This window comes from Parasteatoda tepidariorum, chromosome 10, assembly GCF_982258835.1.
Source record: "Parasteatoda tepidariorum strain Cologne lab strain chromosome 10, Ptep-v5.0, whole genome shotgun sequence".
NCBI classification, from domain to species: Eukaryota; Metazoa; Arthropoda; class Arachnida; order Araneae; family Theridiidae; genus Parasteatoda; species Parasteatoda tepidariorum.
This window is the reverse complement of record NC_141764.1, coordinates 78,145,387-78,164,906: the sequence shown is the minus strand read 5'-3', so window position 1 is coordinate 78,164,906 and position 19,520 is coordinate 78,145,387. Positions and strand designations below refer to the sequence as shown.

The window sequence follows — 19,520 nt, the reverse complement described above, 5'->3', positions numbered from 1 at the left end:
GCCACATAAATTACTGCAGCGGTTAATGGTTAGAGGATTGCTCTGGCCATCCTCTGTAAAGTGTCCGATCCGGAGTTTTCTTTTTATTATTGCCTCAGACGACACACGAGCACACAAAGAAAAGGAAAAGATGCGGAAAAGTGCCGGGGCTGCGAGGGAGAGAATTAATGGGCCGTGGTCGGCAAAGAGCGTCAGGAGTCTTCCCGCCAGTATCGCGCCAGGCCAGCTGTTCGCCCCATGTCAGATTACTATGATGAATGCTCCCTGGACTCGCATATCTCAATTTTTGGCTCGAATTCTGCGCGTTGAACGACCCTAATCACGACAACGCAGTTCATAGAGTGCGGCGGAGAGCGAAACGCTGGTGTTCGCCTCGTTTATAGAGACCTCTTTGGTGCTTCTAAGCGGGGATGGCTCAAAAACTAGTGCTGCAATCGATTCGTGTTTGAGTTCACTCCCCCGCAGAAAGAGATAAGGGGGGCTATTACTCCGTGCCCGAGGATTAGGGAGGGCAAAGCAGCTGCGGAACAGATAAGCCCCGAAACAACCCCGCACGCTCGCCATTACGCCACCACTAATTGAAAGACTCGTTTCTGGGGGGCCAGCCGCCTTAGCACTTCATCCTGATGTCACTCGGTTCTTGGGGTTGTGCTATAATCACTCCTAAGTTTGAGTCCTCTTTAATTACGAGCTAATTAAGGACCTTTGCAAGCGTTCTGTGAGAGCAGACGAAAAAAAATGCTTCTTCCTGAGAACTTTATTTCCCAGGGAACATTAACAGGTGTGCTGGTTCCTTTGGTCCATTTCTCACAGATACATCCTCTAGTAATTAGAGTTGTTGAGAATCCTATTTGCATAATTAGCTGCAACAACCGACGAGACAATTAATTCGTTTTTACTCGCTCGCTAGCAAACCCATATATTAATTGCCACGTTCCTCTTCAAAAATCATCCCCCGTGGTACGGATCGTTTCCCATGCACTTCTCAAAAAGATCCTTGAATAGAATCGATTGGAGGAAAGCACAAACAAGGATTGTATTCAACCCCCTTTTTCGTGTTTTAAATTACTTCTCTTTCGAACAAATGCTTGTCGGATTTTGTTCAGAATAAAGAGTGCATATTCCGTGAGACAAAGAGAGATACGTTTCGGAGAGGTAAAAAAAAATAAAAAACGTCGCTTAATGCATAAATCCGTGGAGGAAATCATCAAATCTCGGTGTTCGCAGAGTGGGCGGAAAAATTGTTGTTTTGGTCGTTTTGGATTCAGTTTTCGCGAAATCATTCTGGAAAAGGCTTCGAATTTATTTTTAAGACAATAGATCATTCGATAGTCTATTTTGAATCCTTCAGTGATGAATGATGTTTTGGAACAATAATAATACGAGAACTACAACACTTTTCTCTTCCTTTTATGGTGAAGATAAATACGTTTCCACATTTGAATTAAAACTGAATGTTGTGGAACTAAATGTCGCTGAGGAAAGGAATTTTTATTTTTAAAATATGATTGTGAAATGTTTTGTATTTGTTTTCTAGAAACCGATGCGAATTTAAATAATCTGTTCATAATTGGGTGCAGAAGCGTTTGTTTGCTTTTGTGTTCTAATTAATGCAATTACTTATCAATAAGAAAGAAATTACAATTGAAATCGATCCAAAGTTATGAAGTGCGAATAATTAGAATGTAATTAGTTGTTTTGTTCTCATGAAAAAACAGAGTTTAATTAAAGTACTTTAAACAAATATTTTACGAGACTATTATAGCTTTATTTCGTAGAATGTTAAGCATCCTTATTTAGAAAAGAAAATTCTTCAAAAAATAAGATAACTATTGTTATAATCTATATTTTAAGCTGAATGTACTAGAACGACGCCAATTGTTTTTCATTTTGGCAGCAAGAAAAATTATTAAAGCAATGTTTTTAAAGTGAAAGTTAATTATTAATTTGTTACAAATCTTTATTTATAAGCTTTAAGTTTTAACAATTATTTAGAGCTATTGACTACATTTAAAATCAATGAAAAGGAAAGGAAACTTACTTAAAATATGTCTATCAAATCTGAAAAAAAAATTATGCAGGAAGAAAATGAGAATCAGTAAATTATTACAGAAATAATTGAAACTCATACGAAAATGTATCATGTATTTTAAAATTTCAATTATTGCCACAAATTATATGTTTATTTATTTGGTAGTGTGATTGATTCGGTAGCAATATTCATGCATTTTTCGATATTATTTCAAGTATGATATCGGCTGTAAATATATAATAGGAAAAATGATACAGATAATCTGTTGCTATTTTAATTACATTGTAAAAAGTAATCAGAATAAATATGTATAAGACAAAAAAAGTATTTTTAATGAAACAAACGTGATTTTATGTTATTTTGCTTACCATTAAGTAATGTTTGAAAAATGAAAATTACTTAGATAAAATTCTCTGTTCAGAAAACTGTATCACTTTTTTATGAAAATTTCCGATTGTTCTTATCGAAATAAAAATCTACTCTTTCTTTTTAAACATGTTTTAATTGCATATGTTTATTTAAAAGCTTAATTGCCGATTTTTTATTCAATCATAAAATCAAATTTTATCAGGTTATGTAGTTAATGCATGGTAAAATAAATTTTATTATTAACCAATGAACAAAAAGAAATTGAGTTAAAAATCAATTCAAATATGAATAGCAAACAAATGAAAGTAGAAAAATTACGTTTAAATGAAATTCGACTAAATTCTACCTTCAAAGTATACCTGTTCAGTTAGAATTTTTTATTTTATCAAAGAATTGCAAGTGATCAGGTACATAATTTTAGAACAGAATAGATTCTCTTCGGTTTTATTGAAATGAAAATAATTCTCGAAAACGAGTGAAAATAAACAAAAAAATTGTTAAACAAATTTCTAAACATTAATTCTGTTCAGCAAAATTTTTCTGTTTTTCTTTTTCTTTCTTTTTTTTTTCATTTCTTTTTTTTTTTTTTTTTTTTAATCAATTTTAATTTTGCAATCAAAAATAGACATCGCTGATAGGATACAAAGCTCGAATTCTAGAAACCCCAACCTTCTTACGGTTTTTATAGAATTAAGAGAAAGTTTTCAAAAACAAATGCAAATGGAAAGTTCTGTTTATCTTTTTTTTTAAATTAAACATTCATGTTACCGTTCAGATACAGAATTCCAGAGTACAGATTTTTCTTCGCTGCTGTTTTATTGAGTCAAGAAAAGTTCGAGAAAGCAAATGAAAGTATGAAATGTTAAAAATTCTTGCGAAGATTAATGGATAAGAGTAACTTTTTTTTTATAAGTATTGCAGAACATCCTAGTAAAGTATAAAACATTTCTCATTCGAAAAGAAATATACAGAGACGCACAGTCTTAAGTTAAATATTATATAATATCAGATTTAGTAATGACTCATACTTGGGGCATCTATTAACGATTCAACTGTCGACACTATTTTTTTTTTCATAGCAATCGCAAGCGTTTGAATATGGTTGATACATAGTTACAATCAATACATAGTTATATTATTGTTTAATACATTTTTTACAAGCAAATGAAAACTGAAGATTGCTGTTAAAACGAAGTTCAGCCCAATTTCTGCTCCAAGAAGTCTATCCATTTCTTCGTCATTTTGATTTTTTTAGCAAAAGTTCTTTTAGGACCCATCCCAGGTGCAAAATCTACTAGCAAAAATTCTAAAAAACTAATGAAAATAAAAAAATTTACAAAAATAAGAAAAATTATAAAAAAATACGTAAATAAAAAAAAAATTAAAATAAAAAAGTTATCGAAAGTTTATGAGAATACACTAAAAAAGGGTTTTTTTCACAAACTTTTTTCGTATATTAAGTTTAAAATTGTTTTTCATAAAACAGTTATTCTCTGTATTCCACCTTAATCATAAACGGATTAAAACAGTCAGTTAAAATTCTAATGCTTGCCATAATTTTTCGTATATTTTATTTCATTTTATTTTATTTTATTTTTTTGTATAATTTTTCGGCAAATAAAAGGCTAGACATTTTTATAAGGGGTAGCCATTAATGTTTTAAAACTTTTCATACTTTAATATGATTTCAATAAGTAAGACTTTTAAGATAAAGACAGTTTAAAAATTTTTCTTCGTAACCAAACATCAGAGCTGCCGTGGCTCAGTTGAAAGAACGCTCGCCTCCCAGTGAGGCAACCCTAGTTCGAAACCTGGCATTGACTGTTCATACAAATTCTGCTCTCGGTTTGCCACAATGCTGACCACAATGACCACAATTTGACCACAATGCTGACTTTGTTCTAATAAAGTTTTTTTTTTTTTTGATAAAATAACAGTACTTATCTGCTTAAAAAGCATTTATTCAATTTAAGTCTTGATTTAACATCTTAATAAAATAAAATAAAATAAAATAAAATAAAATAAAATAAAATAAAATAAAATAAAATAAAATAAAATAAAATAAAATGAAATAAAATAAAATAAAAACATTTGCGTTGTGTGAACCGAAATTAATCTTTTCGTGACAAGCCAGTCTTAACTGAATTTCCAATTCAATGTTGACTCACACTGGAGGCATCTATTAACGATTTACCGCCGTCGATTGTTTTTCCTCTAAACCAATCGCAATCGTCCTAGTGTGGTCGACGGTAATTAAGACGTAGTTCCACTGTAGTTTCCGAGAAAGATTTAATCTCTCGTCACTAGTGATGCGATCACGGTTGATCGCATACATGATGGAACAATCGTCTGCGAAATTATAATTGACAAAAGGTATATACCATTAAGAGTCATTTACTTTCGGTGCAAGAACTAAAAGTCACTTTGTGATGAGCAAACCAATCTGTATGCGATCAGGCGACAGTCCATTTCCCCAATTTCACTTTTTGCTCCAGTATTAAATCTTACACACCCCCCCCCCCTCCAACATCATAAGCAATTGTGCATAGCCTCCCAAAACTTTGAAGGAATCTTCTTCTTTTTTTTTTTTTTACTCACAGTGATTACTGGTCGGAGATTCGAATGTATGTTTTAAGCCTCGACATACATTATTTTGCTCCATATTTACGAATGGGTGGTTATGATTCTGTTGATGCTATCATTCTGCGAGGATTTTGCAGATGATATATATTTCATGCCGAATTCGCTATTGTTTGATCTTTCTTAAAACAATCATTTGATTATATCGTGGGTAAATTAAATACGCATGTAATGTATCTTTGGAAACGTGTTTAAGGAACTGTTGTTTTTCTCGGTTGGTTACAGAATTAAAAAGTCAGGCATTGATATTTTTTAAAATAAGAATTAATTTTATAAGATAAAATTTAAATTCGTCATAGAAGTCCTTACATGTGCATCAGTATGTCTTAAAAATGTTTTTAAGTATATACTGCAGTCTTTCTTATGAGTAAATGTTAATTTTTTAACTGTCAAATTATTTTCTCAATTTCAACTACAATTAAGTAGTTAATATAATATTAGTATAGTTTTGTATTATTGTACTTGGTATAATGATGAGGAAGTATGTTTAAGTGTTTTTTTTAATTGCGATGTTCATATGTTGTTGCGATGTTCATATATATATATATATATATATATATATATATATATATATATATATATATATATATATATATATATATATATATATATATATAGCTTATGTTTTTGTACAAATATTCAATGGAAATAAGTAACCCCATTTCCAAAAACTCTTTAGAAATATCTTTTCAGCTTCACTTAAAAAAAAAAATAGTATTTCAGATTTTTTAATGTGGAAACTGTGAGATAAAATTTGCACGTTTGTGTTCACTTTAAAAAAGTATGACACAGAACTTTATGTACCTCAAACTTAAATCTTTGTTTAAGAATAATGGCAAAGCCTAAATAGATTAAATAAGTTTAAAACCAATTTATATACCTTTACAAAACTTCAGAAAAACAATAATAATAATAAGTTGTTGTAATATAATACCAAAATTTAATAAAAAAAATTTCATGAGTAAATTTTTTAATTCATTTCTTAAAAAATAAACAATTTATTTTTTTTTTATAAAAAATAATTAAATTTAGTTTTATAATTATAACTGTAATTATTAAATAATTTTAAGATACTTCATCTATCACTGCTGCTTAAAAAATAGGATAAAATTCTTGAAAAAAGAGGCTAATTTCCTTTTAAAAGAAATTGTCATCTAATACTGTTTCGTGCGCGTTGACGTTTAATCCATTTAGAATTTATTCCTCAGATTAAGTAACTGCCTTTTCCTTCAGATTAAATATATTAATCAAAAGATTGCGTGTAAAATATGATACGTGTACAAAGTTTAAACCTAAATCGAGAAGAATTGTAACTCTGCCAAACAATAAATTGAAGAAATTTTAATGTTCAGTTCATGTAAAATCAAAAAAATATATTACTGTATTATTCAAGCAATACATAACTTTATGCTGATTTTCTTGTTTGATGACAGCCAAAATATAAAAAAGATTATAAATTCTTACTGCACAGTTAATTCAGTGCATCAAAAGGAACCGTCCTGATAAAAAGATTTTAATCAGAATTGAATAAGCGAAAATAAATGCGAGGAAAATTCCGTTGTACAATGAAAAAAGAAAAGGGATTTACAATATCCTTTATGAATTTTTTAAGATAACTTTGAGTCAATTTTAGCCGCTGCAGTAGTTATTCAACTTAGAGGTCATAAATGGCATGAATGTTGATACGTCTTTAATGTAAATAACGGATAAATTGAATAAGTTAGTAAATGCAATAAGGAATTAGAATTTTATATTTGGTTTTTACAAAGTTTCTATATTTTTTTGAATGATAATGTATATTAGGATTTGAACAATGTTATTGCTGAGACGTTTCCTTGATTAAATGTTTTCTCATTGTAATTCTTTTCAGTACAGTACGGAGGAAAAACGAACCACCCTGAAAAACTTTTGATCCTATTATCTTTTTAATTACTAATTTTTTTTTATTATTTCCGAAAGAGTTTTGAATTATAAGGTAAAATTTTTTTTTACATAATTTTAGACAAAATAATTTCATGCGATAAAATACAAAATTTGAGTGAAATTGGTCCATTAGTTCCTGAGAATTCAAATTTTAAAGAAGTTGTAAATTTAAAATTCGATCCTTAGGAACTATTGGATTGATTTCACTCAAATTTTGTAATCGTTAAAATGACGTAAAAAATTTACACCTTATAGTTTTAAAAAAATTTTTGACTCTTATTAAATGACGCAATTAAGAATAATAAATAATTTACAAGGATTATTTTTTGCAAGGAATTTTCTTTGAATTATCGAATTTTATAAATGTGAGAGAAAAAAATTCCAATTCACTTAAAAAGTTTTGAATAATGAAATACGCAAAAAGTAAAATAAGCATTATGTTGTCCAACCTGTTGACCGCTTTCTTGGTAATAATAATCATCTGTGTGAAGTTAAAACGTAAAAGACTGTAACCTTATAAAAAATTTAATGCAGATCATTTTGCACTTAAAATCTATAAATTAAACATTTCTTAGCTAAAACGGTATCAGCCGGGTAAATGGAGTAGTTAAATTTTTTTTCTTTCTTTTGTTCTTATAAAGCGCATTTAAAATTGATTTGATGCAATACAACCCCCTGACGATAAATAGTTCGCCCACATGCAAAAATCGCTTTATTTTGCAACACGCGATGCAGAGCATTTTTATAACTAATTGCTTTTCAATAAAAGGCTCTTTAAAATCCATAGTATCGGTAATAGCTTGTTTAAATCCATGTTTACCATAGTTAATCCCTTTCGTCTTATAGTGAATGTATTTGCCAGACTTAATGTAAAATTCATATAAATCCTCTTCTGCTAGTTAATACAACACCTAAAAATATACTCAGGTATAATTATATCAATCAAATAAATGGAATTATTTATTAATTCTTTTTCTTTTATGTTTATATTGAATTGATATATCATAATACTCCCCCAAACCTAAAAGTAAAAGATTTCTTTGGTCTGTGATACGCGATGCAGACCATTTTATATCTTAGTATTTTTCAGTAAAATAGCTCATTAAAATCCAGATTATCCATGCTAACTAATTAAAATTACATACTATCGGTAATAGCTTGTTGAAATATATTTGCCATGCTCAATGAAAAATTCATATAAATCCTCTTCTGCAAGAACTAAAAATATATTCAGGGTATGTCAATCGAATGAATGGAATAATTTATCTTTTTCTTTCTTGTTTTTTACTCAATTGATATAGTACTCCCCCGGACCAAAGAGAGATTGTTCGATTTGTGGTATGCGATGCAGAGCATTTTATAGCTAATTGCTTTTCAGCGGAATAGCTTATTAAAATCGATAAAGAGGTCTAGAAACAACTCACTTAAAAGCCGAAAAGCGAAATCACCTCTGAGCTTATCTCTGAGCTAGCCTCAAAAGATGGAGTGATAGCTGTGGGAGGTCTGATGCCACTAAATACACGGAGACAAGATGCAGGTAGTTTCGGTGCAAGGTGGTACCGACGAGACGGGTCATGCATACCAATCAGACCACCCAAGTTGAATTTTCTCTTCTCGAAGAGTAGCGCTACAGCAAATCCGAGCGCATTTTAACCAACGCATTTTTGTAGCACAGTATATGTCGCCCAATGTAAAAGGTGTTGCGCAAAAAAAAACTTGACTGCGTCAAGTTTTTAAAGAGTTACTTCGCCGCGCCGTGTGTGGTCTTTGTTCCCCTCTTCGCGATAATTGAAACCTTGCAGAATTTCGCCTTCCCACCTATTCCCATTAATGGGATTGGATAAGGGGATGTTCTTGTTTTTTAACCCACTCTGGCGAACGACAAAGCTCATTGTGGACGGAAATGAAAACTCTTCTCCCACTTTTTTCTCATTTTCTGAAAGACGTAACAACGAAGACACACTTTTAATTATTTGTCGGTGGGGTCGTAACAGAAAAGACATTTTCTACAGCAGGTTCATTACACACACAGGCCCCGCAATCATGGGAGATGCACCCCCCCCCCATCCTTTGCTTATTCCACCCCCATTTTTCATTGGTATACAATAGGGCGGGGTCTTGATGCACCCTGGGTGTACGCAATCTGGTACTTTTGTTATCTCTGAACAGCTGTTTAACGAGAATAGTCCAATAAAAGGCTGTTGGCGAGAATTTTCTTTATTTTCTTATTTGCGGCTGTTGTTTTTTTTAACTTTTCGTGTACGTAATTTTAGAGGGAAAAAAATGCATTTTCGACAACATTTCCTGGTATTGAAGTCCGTTTTTCTAGAATAGTTGAAAATCATATGCTTTAACAATTAAATTTTAGAATCAGATGGACAGATAAAATATGCATATAAGTAATTCGTAAAAATAAAATTTAAAAAAAGCAAATGAAAAATAAATAAGATATTCGTTAATGACGTTTAGCCGTGGTTAAAGCACTGAACATTTATTGCGAAGAATTGGGATTCGATCCCCAGTGGTGGTTTGAAACCAACCTAGCTGCAGATCGTTGGGTACCAATTTGTCTGGAAAGTAAAGGTGGCCTGTGCGCTGTGCTGACTATTATTTCCACAATCATACCGTTGTTAACGAAATTGTGCCCTGGCCCACAACGAGTTGTAGCGGTATTGCAGTGCCGTTAATTTTGTGGCAAAGTTTTTGATAATTTTAATTCCAAGCAATTTAAAAAATTATGATAGAATTGTTGAATAATTTAATACATAACATAGGTAAAAATTAAATAAACACAAAGTGAATTAGTACTTAAGGCAAAATTTGCATTAAAATGAAAAACATCTTTCATGCTTCAAAAATGCATTCTTATCAAAGAATAACCAGTTCAAAAATTTTATTAATATCTTAGAAGAGTTGATTTAAAAATATATTTATTAATTTTAAAGGATTTACTATGAGGTATTCAATACTTGTAGTTCTCGGGTAACCGGAGAATAATGATTCCGATTTTATTTTTCTGTAGGTCAAATTGTTGTTTTTTTCCATGTTCTTTGGGAATCTAGTTATTTATATGATGAAAATGGTCTTATTAATGTATAAAACCAATTCGCAAACACTTATAAATTTATATTTTCAAAATAGAATACTTTCATTTGTAACATAATATAATATAATATAATATAATATAATATAATATAATATAATATAATATAATATAATATAATATAATATAATATAATATAATATAATGTAATGTAATGTAATGTAATGTAATGTAATGTAATGTAATGTAATGTAATGTAATATAATATAATATAATATAATATAATATAACATAACATAACATAATATAATATAACATAACATAACATAACATAACATAACATAACATAACATAACATAACATAACATAACATAACATAATATAATATAATATAATATAATATAATATAATATAATATAACGATAAAGGCAAGCTTTTGTACGCATAACACTAGACTATGTCAAACGTACTTTAGTAGTAAATGATTTTCATTCAAAAAATGTATTGAAAAAAATCTTTAAAACTTCAATTGAGAAGAAACCGAAAAATACATATAAAAAGTGTTTTGAAAACTGCATCCAAAAAGTGATTTCAAAAATTGCATCTAAAAATAATCTAAAAAACTTCATTCATGGGAAAAAACGGCTTGAAGAAATTTTTCCAAAATCGATCGTAAAAATTACCCTAAAAAAATATTTTAACAGTGAAAATGAATCGTTGAAACTGCTTCTAAATATAATCATATAAAATTACTTCTAAAAAATTATTTAGAAATGAAATCGAAAAAATCTTAAAATCTGCACTCGTAAACTATTTTAAAAACATATGGAAGAACGTTTTAATTTTAAAAATTGTAAGAACTGAATCTAAAATGAATCTTAAAACAGCATCCAAAAAATCTTAATATTTTATAAAATAAATATTTCCCTACTTTGAGAAAACTAAAAATCTATTTCCGGATAAAAAATCTAAATTAATAATTTTACCTGCCCATATAAGCTATTTTTTTTTCTTTAAGTTTAAATCTATTAAATTATGTTCTTGATCTTAAATCGGATAAAAATTCGAGGCAGACTATCCGGATGTATTTTGAAAATTGCGAAATATTATGCAAATAATTTCTCGGAATGATAAATGTAATTTAGACAAAACTAGGATAATGTTCGCTTAACTAGACCAATTAACTGAAACAAAATATGGATGAGTTAGAGGAAGTAAGAAAATTCCTGATTTCTTTTTTAAATAAAGCTTACATTTATTTTCTTGCTTTCAACAGTTTACATCAATTATTTCGATTACGGTAGTAGTAAATAACTTGATCGATTTGGAGAAAAGCATTTACATAACGCAACGAAAAAAGAAAGAAACAATTATGTCATTCATTTTCTTTTCAATAATTACAGTCTTGAATAATATTTCTACAAATCGCGATTTGGCTTCAGTATTATATTGACATTCATTTATGCTACACTTTTTAAAATTTGGCACTCTATGAAGTTCTGTTTGTGGCATTTTAATGCCAAAATATTTCGTTTCAATGTTGCTCAGTTTTGAATTATATTTTGTAAGGACTGATTTTTAATATGAATTTGTTTTAAAATAATGTAGTTACAGTATTAATTTATTTTAAGAGTATAATGCTATCCAGATGTGTATTTTTTTATTTTTTATTTATTTATTTAGATTTATCTCTTTTGAGTCATTTCATCTTATTCCTTAACTATGACATAATAGGGTTGCTTAAAAATACGAGTTAAAACTTGTAAAACATTAAAAAAAGCTTTGGTTTTACTGCTTTAAAGCTTCATTGCCTTAGGTTAAAAACAGTTTTAAAACTTAGTTAGCAAAGTTTAATATTTTAATTTTAATTGTAAAGTAGAGTATGCAATCGAAATTTCAGTAGTATAACCTCTGTAACGTTCTTTTTTAGTAACGCAGCGTAGTGCAATTCACTTTTTGTATTTTTTTAAAAATTATATTTGTTGTATTTTTTTTATCATTTCGATAACTTTTTCATATAGCACCAAAAAGTGCTTTTGGTTCTTAAAGAGACTTAATTAAATAGATGAGATATTACACTTCAGAGCATGATTATTGATCATGCTTTGATAAAAAATGAGCAAATTATTCGTAAAAGATGAGTAAATTATTCGAAAATTAAGAAAAAAAGCTCAATTACTAAATTTAATTATTGAAAACAAAAAACTTCTTATTTTTTTATTGAAAGCTTTCAATGTTGTCATAGAGGAAATGTGTTCTGCTGTGAAACTAAAATTAATGTTCAAAGATAAGTCAAGAATTTCCCATTCAAAATATTATAAAAATTTATATAAAATGTAATAAAATCAATTAATAATAACGAGCTATGTGATTTCTGATATCACAAGAATATTACTTTAATTCATAGTTTCTAATGTTGCTGCAATGCTGAGTTTCTTAAAAAAATGTTTCCTTCAGCGAAAAAAAAAAGATAAATATGTTATGAACTTATGCTGAAAAATATTGTAATAAATCAAACATTATTAAATATATTAAAAGGAATTCATCACAACAAGGAGCTATACAATTTCTGTTATAATTAAAATATCATTTTAATCGATAGCTTTCCGTGTTATTGCGTTGAAATTGATCCTGTCGTCAAAAGAAACTAAATGCGCAAATATGATTGAAAAAAGTCTTGAATTTATGTTAAAAACATTGTGAAATTGTAATAGAACAAAGCACTGTAAATTTATTAAAATAATTTAATAATAGCAAGGAGCTGCCTGATTTCTGCTGACATTTGAAAATCGTTTTAGTAAACAGCTACCAATGTCAGTGCAATGATATGTTACTTTAAAAAAATGTATCCTGCTGCGGAAAAAAAAGCAAAAACCTGCAAAGACAAACAAGTCATGAATTTATATGCTCACAATGTTGCGATAAAACAAACGCAGTATAAGTCACATGACTATTCAACGGAGTGGGTGGTCAGCTGATATGCACGAAATCGTGATTATCAAATAATCTCAATCCCTAACTCATAAAAGTAACCATAATCTTATCTGTGTTATTTATTTAGCTGCTAAAACTAACTAAGTTATCTAAGTTGGTGAAGTAATTAAAATATTAAATCAGATAAGAATGATTGAATCTTTCGCTAAGAGTTTTTGTTTCAACTCAATTCCCGCCATTCAATTGCATTAATTATTCAAATGATATGCTAAACATATGCACGCGCAGAGAATTATTGCAGCTTTATCGTTTATCACGTGACGATGGGAACTTGGGATTCACCCTTCATAAGATGGAAAAAAAAAAAGAATTTTTTTTTCCTTTGTCGAAATCGTGATTGCACGCCTGATGTGTTCATCTTTTAAAGGAATAGCTCATCTCACGAACTTGTTTTTCGCTAATTCTCACCTAATTCAAATAAAAATGGTAATAAAGAACGGAATTTTATAGACGATCCATTAAGACCTTCGAATTCTATTCTTCCTCTTCTTCGCTTTTTAGGTTTTGTTCGAATGAACGGTAAATCTTACAATGCACAATGACGCATATGTGTCACAGTTCTTATTTCATTATTTAAATGTGAATGCATTTTTATTTTTCCCATTTTATTTCTACTATAATATTTATAATAAAGTAACACTAAAAGAAAACAAATAATTATAAATGTATAATGAAATAACATGTATCATAATTTGTTTAACGAAAACTGTCAAGACATATTTTATGCAAAATAATATCAAGCAAATGCTTGATATTAAATAATATCAATAATCATTTTGTATAAAATGCTCAAATAATCACTTTTAGTCAAGTATGATTCTGATTTTCAAGTAGAATTTCGGATTTTATTTATGTATTTTGGGGGGAGGGAGATTCTAATCAACAAATTTTCAATCTTTTTAATCTGTAAAAGAAACAAATGCACAATATGCAATAAAAACCAGTGATATTCAAAAATCTAATAGTTATAAACAAATAATTACAAGCATATATGTGAAATAATATCACTAATCATTTTGAACAAAATAGTCTTTCACTTTTACTCAAGTATGATTTTCAAGTAGAATTTCGGATTTTATTTATTTATTTATTTATTTTTTTGGAGGGGGGGGGGAGATACTGATCAACAAATTTTCAATCCTTTTAATCCGTAAAAGAAATAAATGCACAATAAGCAATAAAAACCAATGATATTCAGAAATCTAATAGTTATAAGCAAATAATTATAAGCATATATGTGAAGTAAAAATATATTTGAATTATGTGTAAAGCATTTTACTAATAGTTCTTAAAAAAATTTACTTTTGCAACAAGAAAAAATGGTAAAATTATAATTATAAAATAAATAAAAGTTTGTTTGTAGATATTGTTTATTCATGAATTTCGTGATAAATTCGAAAACCATTATAAAATTATATTTGATATTTAATGTTATCAAAAAAAATTTCCTTTAAATTTTTCATATTTTCACTAAAGTAATTAAAAGAACAAATACTTCCCTCACAAGTTATTTAGGTACATAAAACTGCATAAATTATTGATAATTTCTTTTTCTGAATAATATTTACAGTATAAAATTATATAATTATCAATAAATACTGCTTCAGACATTTTCTTTAATTTCAGAACAACAAATATAATGTAATTTTAATATAATATGATGTAATTAATATAATATAATGTTATGCAAAATAAAATTTTATATTATTACAGGATCAAAATTATAAACTAAGTACAATAATACACTGAGCATAATCTGTCTTTAAAAATCATAGATTAAAAAACATTCCCTTTTTTGTGAAAGCAACAGACATTGACGCTGTTTTCGAAGCTCTGTCACTAAAGAAAATAAAAAGAAAAAAGCCATAGTTTAAGTGCCTTGCACTTAAAGCAATGCGATGATTTTAAACCATATATATTGTCGTGAAAATTTATCTAGGCTTTAGAACAGACAAATAACTTAAATATTTTAAAAGTTATTGAACTTTTTTTTTAAAAAAAATGCCAATTTCGCGACATTTTTCCAACTTGATGAAAATTATCAAAATCCCGTCCATATTCACAGTTTTTTAAATTTTTTATGAGTGCAGGCAAAGCAGCATTGGAATAAGCTTTCAAGCATTAAAAAATTAGACCACAAACACTTTTCATTTTCACAAAACTGTAGCTTTTTTCCATATTGACGCTTTGCGCCATTTTCAAAATAAGTAGAGACAACGCTGACTTTAGGTAGGCTAAACTTGAGTCATAATTTGCAGACTCACAGCAGTTATAAAAATAGTATATTATTCGCAAAAAAAAGCATCATTTCATCCATCGAAAAACAGCTTTAAGTAATTTTAAATTATCAGGAACTTTACATTATCAGTTTTGTTCTTTTTTTTCCCCCTTTCTAAATTTTAAAGTGAAACAGTAACTGAATTGAATTCTTGACTGTAACTGTATAAACGTATATTAAGGAAAAAACTATTTTTCTGTGTTTCATATTCTACCAGTATAATTTGTGTAGTCGATTGAACTACGTTTAATAGGTTCCGTCCTATATTATCTTATTCAGGTCCACGCAGAGCCAGGTCCAAAAAGCCCAAGAACAGCAGCGAACAAGACCTTACAGATGATGATGAAAGTGAGAAATCTTAAAAATTATCAAAACCAAAATGTTGGAGCTGGTTCAAAAAATGTTCCAAAAAAGCATCAGCGATGAATGTATTTTGAACCATTTTCAATTCATAAATCAGGCTGGCAATAAAAGATTACGAACGCGATTTAATTCGATGTTCTCAAATCAGTTTTATTAACCATAGAACAAGGCTACATAAATTAGTTATAGATAGTCACAATTTATAAATAAATTAGAACTTTTTTGTTAGATTTTTGGCAGAAGTATTTTTATTGTTGCAGCTTGATTTTGTTTCTGTTCCTTATTTTTTTTAATAATAAAAAAATTATTTTATTTTTGCATTGTATTATAATGTTTATTTAAAATAAATAAATTCATAACAGAACGGTTGTTTTAGGAATGCAATTAAATTTATTTTTAAAGAAATGATTAGTATTTAAATCGTTTACGAAAAGTGTGAAATAATTCTAATTTTTATGTATTTTGAATATAAATGTACGATAATATTATTTATGTTAAGAAATTAAAAATAATTTGACATTTATTTTAAAAGTTTTATTGCTTCCATTTGAGTTTAGATAGGTTTAATCTCTGACTAAGTTTACATAGTCATATATGCATTTAATTTGAAACTTGACTTTAATACCTCGAAAAGAACTACATATTTTAAACTACATACACCCTAAAAAATAAAACTCTCACTTTTAACGATTAAGCAATATTTGAGCTATATTTCGTTAATTTTGAGAATCATTTTGTCCCGAAATCGCGTTATTTGTGACGAAATGTGAACTCTCAAATATATGACGAAAATGTTTCCTCAACTTGGAACCTCCTCGCAGTGTATTTTGGGAGTTTGTTAACTGAAATGACGAAACTAGGATGAAAACAAGACGATCGGAAATAAAAGGACGAAATATTTCTTTACTTTTGACGAAATTCGTTTCTCCGAAAAAGTGAGGATAATTATTTCGTCACTTGGACGGAATTTTCGCTCAGACCATATACCAGGAAACGGTTTCGTCAAAAAAGAAGAGAGTTTCCTGAAATTTGAGTATCCACTGACTGAGTATCCAAGAACTGTTTACTGTTTAAAACTCTTTCAAAAATAGTTGATTGCATAATTGTATTGGTTTAATTTTGAGTGAAAAAGTTACTAGAAAATATAAATACTACTCGTTTTATATCTCAAATTTTGAGTGACAACCATATATTTTAAGTGTAATGAAATCTAGTACCGAGTAGAGTAAATATCCATCATTAGTTTATTTGTGAAAATTAATTGAAAAGGATTATAAGCAAAATTAGAATTTTTCTTCCCCGCCGTCTACAATTGAGTTCGGTTGAGAAAGGAAGGACCTCTTAAAAATAAAACTTACTTATTAAAAACAATATATCTTAAAAAATAAACTTACATCCTGACCTATTTTCAAATCTATATATTTTTTGTTCTATTTTGCATAAATCAGTTGAAGTTAATCGTATAAAACCGTTATAATTTCTTCAAAAATAGTTAATAAAACTTATATTGATTTTCAACATTTTAAACTTAGTGATGATTTCATCATATAACTAAGATTTAGTTTTATATTTTTACTTTGTCAAAATTAGCCACATACTTAAAAATATACTTTTTTATTTAATTCTTATTTTTTTTAAAGTGTAAAAATTAGACTTGTACAATCACTAATAATAAAATCCCAATTTTATTTACGCATTTTTCTTTTTATAGCAATTAACAGCAACTTTATCTTAATTACGACGTAGATGTTATAATAATATTACTATATTCAGGCGGTTTAGAAAACAACATTTCGTTTTTCTAGATCTGATTCCTTTACAATAAAATTTATACAGAACCAGATTATTATTTTTTTTTTGCTAGCATTTATTAACAAGAATTAGAATAGCAAGCTAATTACTTTTTTACTATCAAAAAATAATAATTGAGAAAATCACAATAATGAGCATATTTTTCATTACTTTAGTTTAAATTGATTATTTCATCATTTGAAAAACATATTCAGTAATTTTTCATTATATATTTAAAACAATTTCATCCCTATGAGAAAGTTCTTGAGATCCCATACACTGAGAAAGAAAGCATGGTCATAGCTACCAGATTATGGTAAAATGTACCATGTTTCTAACTTTATGGCAACACCAAAAAGCCCAACAATTTTCCCCGAAGCAATTGGGTAATAATTTTGGTAAAATTAACAATAAAATATTTTTTTATGATAATGTTAGAATTTTATAAAAGTGGTAAAAATTTGGTAGTTTTATCATGATACCTTAGACCATGGCATAAAAACCATTTACTCAGTTAAGCTTACTTTTCTGTCTTGTATTTTTACTAAATTCGGGATCATGAGAACCATAATTTTTAAAATCAGAATTTTCATGAACTATTACCACATGAAGGGTTTAAATGCATTGATTTATATGTTGGCTTTATTACCAAATTTGCGTTTTTTTTTTAATTAGAAATGTTTAACCTTACAATATAGTAATTTTAACTGAATTTTTTTCTCCACGTACTAAACTAGAAGAACTCCCATTATGTTATCAAAAAGTTAGGTTAATTTTTACAATGAAAATAGCCTTGAAATCATCTACAAATATGTTTTCGGCATAATTTTCGTACAATAATTATATGTTACATATATTTCTTTAAATTGACGAATTCTATCAGGTGCACTGACTTTGACATTAGCTTTCGAATCTTCAGTGTTAGGAGGGAAGATTGAAATTCCATTGGGAAGCACAAGAGCGGAGAGATTAGAAATGTGTTGTGTTTGAATTACCTCTCACCACCCTTGGCTAGGTATTGAATGCGTAGCAGGTGGTGCATTGGCAGAAGATTTTTAGATTGAATTTGAATTGAATGCAAATTGTTGTAGAGAGAAAAAAATTGAGTAATGAAATTTTTTTATTTTAGTAAGTTTTCAAGGATATGAACACATATTAGCGAGCTGTTGAAAGATTGTTCGGAATGCGAACATTAAAAGTTTGAAGTAGATTGAGTACTATTCAGGTTGAAAATTATAATTTCCATACTTTTATTAAAGTTGTATAAGTTACATGAAAGTTTTGTAAGGCGTAAGGTTGCTTGTACTTCTAATAATAGAAATGTATCATATTTGAAAATTAGTTTGAGATCCTTAATATTCATTAAGCACATATTATTAAATACTGTATTCGAAAATGTATTAATAGTAATTAGCTTCGATTTATTATTATTAACAATTCATTATAAAATATTTATTGATTTTTTCAAAATTATCATTAAAAAGCATGTAAGATATGTAAGATATTTAAATTAAACCCTTAAAAAAGTGTAAATTTACGAGATTTCAAACTACTAGGAAACAAAAATTACAAACGAGATTCCCCGATAACATTCGTTTTTTTTTTTTTTTTTTTTTTTTTTTTTTTTTTTCTTAAATGACGAATTTTATTGGATAACTTAAAACCTGTACTTAGATTTACTAAAATTAATTACAATTAGCGTTAATTTTAGACATTTACGACCATAGAAGAAAAATAAATACAGCATTTCACCAGACAATTTACATAACATTGAAAAAATAATTATTGGTTGAAAATAACGAATTTTTTGCTTTATTTAGTTGATTCTTTTTCGTTCTTTTTTCTTCTTCTCTTCTTTTATTTATTTATTTATTTTCTTACCATAAATCAAATAATAATAATTTATATTTATTACTTTGCATGCATAAAATCAGTAATTTTATAAAAAGTTAAGTTAAGCCTAATAATAAAAACGAATATTTCCCAATTCCAAGAATAGAACTTTTTTCATGATTTTCGACTTAATGAAAGCACATTTTAGAAATATAGGTAAAATAACAAATATGTGATAAAAAGTATAAAATGCC

The 19,520-nt window shown here is 28.1% G+C and overlaps 1 protein-coding gene across 2 annotated transcripts in view; it reads left to right on the top strand.

The window, feature by feature from the left end:
• Positions 1-19,520, top strand: part of LOC107443622 (homeobox protein E30-like) — a 69,484-nt gene that overhangs the window by 38,351 nt on the left and 11,613 nt on the right. The window contains exon 3 of one of the 2 annotated variants that reach the window (XM_043046680.3): positions 15,559-15,627. Within the exon in view, the coding sequence (XP_042902614.1) occupies positions 15,559-15,627 (69 nt within the window). 2 annotated transcript variants of the gene reach the window in all.